Source organism: Xiphophorus maculatus, unplaced genomic scaffold (assembly GCF_002775205.1).
Source record: "Xiphophorus maculatus strain JP 163 A unplaced genomic scaffold, X_maculatus-5.0-male Unplaced_Scaffold_BN000024F, whole genome shotgun sequence".
Lineage (NCBI taxonomy): Eukaryota > Metazoa > Chordata > Actinopteri > Cyprinodontiformes > Poeciliidae > Xiphophorus > Xiphophorus maculatus.
In genome coordinates, this window is record NW_019369756.1 from 60,752 (window position 1) to 67,830 (window position 7,079).

At 37.8% G+C, this 7,079-nt stretch overlaps 1 protein-coding gene and 1 long non-coding RNA gene across 2 annotated transcripts; one reads left to right on the forward strand and one right to left on the reverse strand.

Moving 5' to 3' along the window:
* The first annotated feature begins 1,268 nt into the window (after positions 1 to 1,268).
* On the forward strand, positions 1,269 to 2,254 carry LOC111607827 (melanocortin receptor 4-like). The gene has a single exon (XM_023330029.1). The coding sequence runs from the start codon at positions 1,280 to 1,282 to the stop codon at positions 2,252 to 2,254; it is 975 nt and encodes a 324-aa protein (XP_023185797.1). The 5' UTR covers positions 1,269 to 1,279.
* A 3,277-nt stretch (positions 2,255 to 5,531) lies between these two features.
* Positions 5,532 to 6,446, reverse strand: LOC111607824. The gene is made up of 3 exons (XR_002752438.1): positions 6,360 to 6,446; positions 5,821 to 5,947; positions 5,532 to 5,609 (listed from the first exon to the last, which is right to left on the reverse strand). It is a non-coding gene; the product is annotated as an uncharacterized LOC111607824 (long non-coding RNA).
* Between the last annotated feature and the right edge of the window lie 633 nt (positions 6,447 to 7,079).

Genomic DNA, 7,079 nt, shown 5'->3' on the forward strand with positions numbered 1-7,079 from the left:
AACAAATTACTTTTTTTTGTTTTTACTGTTGTAACCATTAAAAAAATCTCCTCTTCAGTTCAACCTTATAAGTGGAGACACATTGTTGATGTTACCATTATAAAATAGCTTACAATTAAGTTTTGGCAAAGATCAGTGTAATTTTCACAGGAGGCAGAGCGTTGTTGTTAGCAGCTGCTGAAAGTAACTGAAAAAGTTCATTTTAATGTAACTTAGTTACTTTCCAAATCTAGTAGTCAGTAATCTAACTAAGTTACTTTTTCAAGGAGTAATCAGTAATCCGATTAAAGTTACTTCTTCAAAGTAACTATGCCATCACTGCTTGTAAGTTAGTATTTCAAGAGTGCTAAGTAATTTGCATTGGCCATACAGTAATGCATGTTAGTGTCTATTTTTTGCTAAGATTAAATGAATAATTCAGATGTATTCAGAGAACATAACCCAAGTTTATTCCTCCTGTTAGAACCGATTTTATAATAAGTATAATAAGTGATATAGTAATTAAAAGCAGTGTTGGTTTCTGCACAGCACTAATTGAAAATACGAACAAGCTTCTTCTATAATAATCATCCAGCAGCTGAATGATTATTATTTATTCATTCATAAACCAAATAAAATAAAATAATAGTTTTACTCTCTTCAGTCCGGAAAAGTTTCAAACATTGCAACAAATTCGTTTCAATGACAAAACCTTGAGGAATGCATCAGCCTAAACTTTGCTCCTCCTACACCTCCCACTTTATCTGTGAGGGTGGGATGGGCTGAGGGTGTGTGTGTGTGTGTGTGTGTGGGCGTGTGTGTGCGTGTGTGTGCGTGTGGTACATAAGCAGAGGGAAAGAAAGTGAGACCAGGATAAGACCACAGTGGCTGAGAAGTGATGATCGGCTGATTATTTTTCACCCTTTCACCGTTTCTCCTCCACTTTTCTTCCTCACGTCGTTTCACTGAAACCAGAGCAACAGGATTGTTTTTGGTGCTTGAGGAGGAGCTGAAAGATGAAAATGGGAAAAAGAAACAGCTGAGATAATCCTGGACCGCTCCAAACATTCCCAAACTGAATCGTTTCCTGCTGCTTTTCATCGGCTTCGTCAGTTTCCTCCTCAGCTTCTTCATGGACAGAGTTTTCATGCGCATGAAGCTGCCAGGATACATCATGGACTAAGAACATGGACAACAGAAATTTACCAAACAGAATCATAGAATCAGTTATGAATAAAGGTGACACTTATCCAAATCTTAACCCATTCAGGACTTGCTGAAACAAAGAGAAGAAGTAAAGATGAACTCCACGGCTCAGCAAGGCTTGATCCCATGCTGCCTGAACCAGAGCCTGCGCCTGGGAACTCTGCCAGAGAAAGACGTTTCCAGAGAGGAGAAGGATTTCTCTGCTGGCTGCTACGAGCAGCTGCTGATTTCCACCGAGGTCTTCCTCACTTTGGGCATCATCAGCCTGCTGGAGAACATCCTGGTGATCGCCGCCATCATCAAGAACAAGAACCTCCATTCCCCGATCTACTTCTTCATCTGTAGCCTAGCGGTCGCTGACATGCTGGTCAGCGTCTCCAACGCCTTGGAAACGATCAACGGTGGCAGCCTCACCATCCCCGTCACGTTCATCAAAAGCATGGACAACGTGTTCGACTCCATGATCTGCAGCTCTCTGCTCGCCTCCATCTGCAGCTTGCTCGCCATCGCCATCGACCGCTACATCACCATCTTCTACGCCCTGCGGTACCACAACATCGTCACCATCCGGCGGGCGTTGCTGGTCATCGCCAGCATCTGGACATGCTGCACCGTCTCTGGCATCCTGTTCATCATCTACTCGGAGAGCACCATGGTGCTCATCTGCCTCATCACCATGTTCTTCACCATGCTGGTCCTCATGGCGTCGCTCTACGTTCACATGTTCCTGCTGGCGCGCCAGCACATGAAGCGCATCGCCGCCCTGCCGGGCAACGCGCCCATCCAGCAGCGCGCCAACATGAAGAGCTTCATCACCCTCACCATCCTGCTGGGGGTGTTTGTGGTGTGCTGGGCGCCCTTCTTTCTGCACCTCATCCTGATGATCACCTGCCCCAGGAACCCCTACTGCACCTGCTTCATGTCGTATTTCAACATGTACCTCATCCTCATCATGTGCAACTCCATCATCGACCCCATCATCTACGCTTTTCGCAGCCAGGAGATGAGGAATACCTTTAAGGAGATCTTCTGCTGCTCACAGGCTCTCTGGTGTATTAGCTTTCTGTGAGACGCTCCAGGTAGTTCATCTTTAATTCATGTACAGTGCAAACCTCCAGGTCTGCAGGATAAGTGGGGTTGATTAGACGGTTGACTAACACAGAGGATTTGTCTGCAGTCCACAATCTGCTTTTAATTGTATTAAAACTTGACTAAATACTGAAAGTGTTTTCAAATGAAGAGTAACAAATATCCTGTTTTTATTTTCAGTCAAACTCTAAATAATGAGCAAACTGGTTGCTTGTCATGCTAGTTTATTGTTGAGTAGGTTAAAAAAAACTGCATTTTTGATGCTTTTAGCTTTAAAGATGATATTTTTTGACCCATGTGACAAAATGTTCGGATCTTGTTCATCGATATGGTGTCAGAATTTTACAAATAGCTAAAAATGACACTTTTGTTGACATCAATCAATTTCTTTGAGGAACTGATCTTCTATTCTGAGCATAAAACACCCCAGTTTATCTACCTAGTTTTGCACTTTTGTTCTAGAAACAATAAAATAAAACAGAATATTCTTAGATGAATCAGTTAAATATAGTAAAAAATATATATGAGTCTATAAATTATGTTTTCTACGTATGATAGTGTCAAAATACTCGTACATTTTGATACAAAAGTATATTAAAGAATAGTAATAAAGAGTTGAAATTAAAAAAGTAACCTCACTCCTTTTTGGACAGGTACAGTAGCTAAAAAGACTGATTCTTATGTGTAAAGCTTTGCTTTTTATGTGCTTTTACTGATTTGTTAAAAACAATAATAAAGAAATAAAAAAATAACTGTTATGAGAAACGCTCTAGCTGTTGAGCAAATGATGAAATTGATGTGAGAAACAAACCAAACCGTCTAAAAAACGGTCAGATTCTCACAGCTGTGCAGAAGCAGTGAGCTGCTTCATCTCTGGCTCTTCAGGGTGTCACTTATCAAACAGCATCTTTAAGCCAGGAGTCCTGCTGAATCCTGATGTGCTGGAGAGAAACGCCACAACCAGCGTTATCAGTCAGCCTCGCCTCACTGCCTTCCAAACAGCCAATGAACCAGCAGATCGGACCACCGATCGCCACCGCGTTGTGGCTCCGCGTTATTCTTTACGCTTGATTTAAGGCTGAAAAATGTATTATTTTTAGGATATTTCATCGTTTTGTGCTCTGCTGCCTCCGGCTCTTATCAGACGGCGCTTCTGGGGATTTGTACTCGAAGCTGCTTGCATTAAATTAGTCCGTGTTGACTCAGCGCCTGGCATCCCCAGCCACGGCAAATAATGCTGGAATTTATTTCCAAGTCAGGGCCTCAGTTAAGGTCAATTAGTGCTTTCATTTGGATTGCTGAAAGAAAGCACAAGCAGTGTCCTTTGTTAGAAAGTGATAATTCCCTGATACAAACCTGTCAGACTGCAACCGAAAATGATTTTGTGTAATATTTAAAGACGTAAATAGTAATAATCATTAGGCTTAATCTCAGCCATTTTTGGTTAAATTAGATTAAATCTTTGTATTATGTAACCCAGGTTGAAATAGCCTCTTCATAAAAATAATAGTAAATTAGATAAATAGGAAATAAATAAATAGGAGAATAAATAGGGAATTAATCAATCTTAAAATTGTTAAAAAAAATATATATATATATGTATATATATATATATATATATTGTCAAGAGAAGTGGAGTTTTGATGACTACACTGAGCCCTCTGTGACAACTGAGGATGAAGAATCTGCATCTTCACATCCCAGATGAACATCTTCTCTTTCCAGGGGATGAGGACGGCGAACTGCAGGAGGGTGATGGACTCCCAGCATGTGAAAGGTCTGACCTCGTGGAGGGGGTGTCAAGAAAATCCGAGCTCATCCCACTTCCCCATGTTGGAGATTTTAGTTTAACAGTAATAATAAATAAAGTTATCTTTAAAATGAATCACTCAAGTGACATCAAGGCCCAACAGTAGACTTAAGTGTCAATAAAATAAATCTGGTTGTGTGTGTTGTTTTTGTCTCATGCAAACTTTGCTTTAATTCTACTTTTTTCTATCTAATCATAAGAAATCATAGTCAGTCAGAGAGAGTCATTAAACAAGAAAAGCAGGTTTCCTGGAAAAAGAGGAAGTAAGTTTCCAGCCTGCAGATTTATAAAAATAAATGAGACTATTCCTTAGTTTAAAGCATGAAAATTTAAAGAATGTAATCTAAACATTTTGAGTAATTTCATAAGATTCAAAGTAAAATACTTATATTAATATTGGTTTACTTGTAATAATATTTACACTTACATTTGTGGGAACACTTACAAGAAAAACAAGTAACTGTAACTTTAGTATCAAATAATTAGAATCATGGATTATTCTTGGTTTCTTTTTAGAAAAATATCTGTAATAACTAACATTAGGATTATAATAAGTATAATTAATAAGTTATGGTTATAAAATCATAAATGAATGATAAATCAGAGAAGCTAAAGAAAATAAATGTGATATAAATGTGATTTTGACATTGAACTTGAAATGGTGTAAAAGGTGTAAATGCAATTAAACATCACTGATATGTTGGAGGTAGATGGTAGGTGAAAGGTGAAAGGCAAGAGACATAGGAGGTTGAGCAACCCTGAGACATTAGCACAGACATCAGGAAATGTCTGTAAGACAGTGATGGATATGAGACCATCTGTCTAAGCAGACAGCCAATGAAACCCTATAAAAGGTGGTTGCAAAAGAGGAACCGTTGGTTGGATCCTCCGGGCAGCTTCGAGCTGATTGAACTCTGAAATGAATAAAAAGTCGTTCAGTTAATCATTCAGTTACTCAGAATCAGCACAACATTGACTCTTTCCATCTTTAAGATGACTAGAACAAACTTCTCACTGTTGAATCCGCGGTGTTGGCATCACTTTATTACAAATGATAGTAAATAATTGGAAATGTAGAAATATAATTCTACCAAGATAGAATTTAATCAGCTATTACCGGACACAACTAGAACTCCATAAAGTTTCATAGTAAAAGTCACATTAAGACACATTCAGAGCGCATCAACCGATCCTCTGCAAAAATACAAAAAAACAACAACAAACAAACAAACAAAAAAACATTTGTTTATCATGTCAGAGTTTTAACAAGAAAGAAAAACACAGAGTATAGGCGATAAAATTGTTGTGTTATTAGATGCAGGTCACAACAGTTGGAAGTGAACATTTTATCTTTAGGATTTTATGTAACACCGTACTAATAAGCTACATTATTGTTGGTGAATAATATCACAGTGAACACAGATCCTAATCATCCATCACTAGTGGATCTGCTCTTCTCTTGTTCTGCAGCCCCTGGATGAACAGGAACAACTGATGCTTGTTCGTTCTGTAGGACACAATTTCCCTTTAAGGAGAAAAAAGTCAAAGTTTAGTTTGTTTTACATTGTTGTTTTTCAGCACACGCAAATGATAGAGCACTTAATAAATTAAAATAAAAGTTGTTCATTTACATTATATTCAATTAGACCAAAAAGGAAAGTTATTAGTTATACTCTAGAATTCAGAGTAGAATTCAATTTTTAACGAGATCCAAATTTTTTAAAGTTTTGACCAACCTTAAAGTGTCTTCAGCTCGTGGAGCCGTTTCAGTGAAGTTAGCGTTCATGGAGGGAAACTCGCTGCTGCTGTTCTGCTCGGTCAGAATGTTGCTGATGTCAGAAAAAGCTGCTGTCATGTGATGAGCTGTAAAAAAATTAAAAACCATGTTTGCAAAAAGAAGTGACATCGTGTTTTCACTTAAGACTTATAAAATTGTTTCATGATTTTGGTTATGCCTGTAGAATTTAAACTGAGGTAACACTGAACAATGAATCGTTGGGTAAATAGTTTGAAAAAGAAAAGGTATTAAAGACACGCTAACCTAAATGGCTGCAAATGCAACCATTGCTGAAAATGAATCAAACTCATGTGTAATGTTTTGTCTTAGTGTAATGTTTCACCTCTCTGCAAAACTTTGAGTCACTAAGCTTTATTCTTTTTAAACCCTTGCTATTTGGTCAGTTTGGTTTCAAAAGGGGAACAATGCCTTTTTAATATAACAGAAACATAAAATCTAGTCTTTTTACATCTTTAAGATGACTAGAACAAGACTCACTGTGAACACTGAGGGCGATGAGTTCAGCCAAAAGTAAAACATTCAGGATTCCCAAACAGACAGCTGCACGGAGGCAGAGCCTCTCTTTGGAGCTGCTCCAACCTTAACAAAAACCTCAACCTTAGCAAAATTGAATTCATTACATACTAAATTTCTCTGTAACTTTGTTCTTACCTGTGTGATTAGATGCAGTTTTTCCAACAGGTTCCATATTGACGTAAATCTCCTCCATCGCTTCAGACTCTGTTGGCTTTAAACATTGACTATAAAATCCACAGCAGTAGTGGAACTAAGTGGAAAAAAACTGTGGAAAAGAGATGAGATGTCTGGTGTTCAACAAAACAAAAGGAAAACGTATTTTAGAGGTAATGACCAAATAAAGAAATTCATGAGCGCAGATTCAGTATTAGTTTCTTAAATATCTTACACAACATAAAATTCTTGAAGGTTTCAATAGTTTCATAAGTTCATATTTGCTGATTCGGTTCTGAATCAATGAATATTTATTTATCCTTTTTCTTCGTTTTCCTTCAGCTTGGTTAATCCTACTCATAATAAACACATTACACTTTTCCATGGGTGAAAAAATAATTGACTCTTTCCATCTTTAAGATGACACAAAATTAAAAATAGTTTTAAATCACTGATATAAGGATGAAAAAATACATCTGATGTTGTAATGTTCTTGCTTCATCTTGCTCCTGCAGATGGCTGTGTCCA

Excerpts from the sequence above, each read along its gene's own strand:
- LOC111607827 (XM_023330029.1), top strand. The coding sequence starts at position 1,280 with ATGAACTCCACGGCTCAGCAAGGCTTGATCCCATGCTGCCTGAACCAG.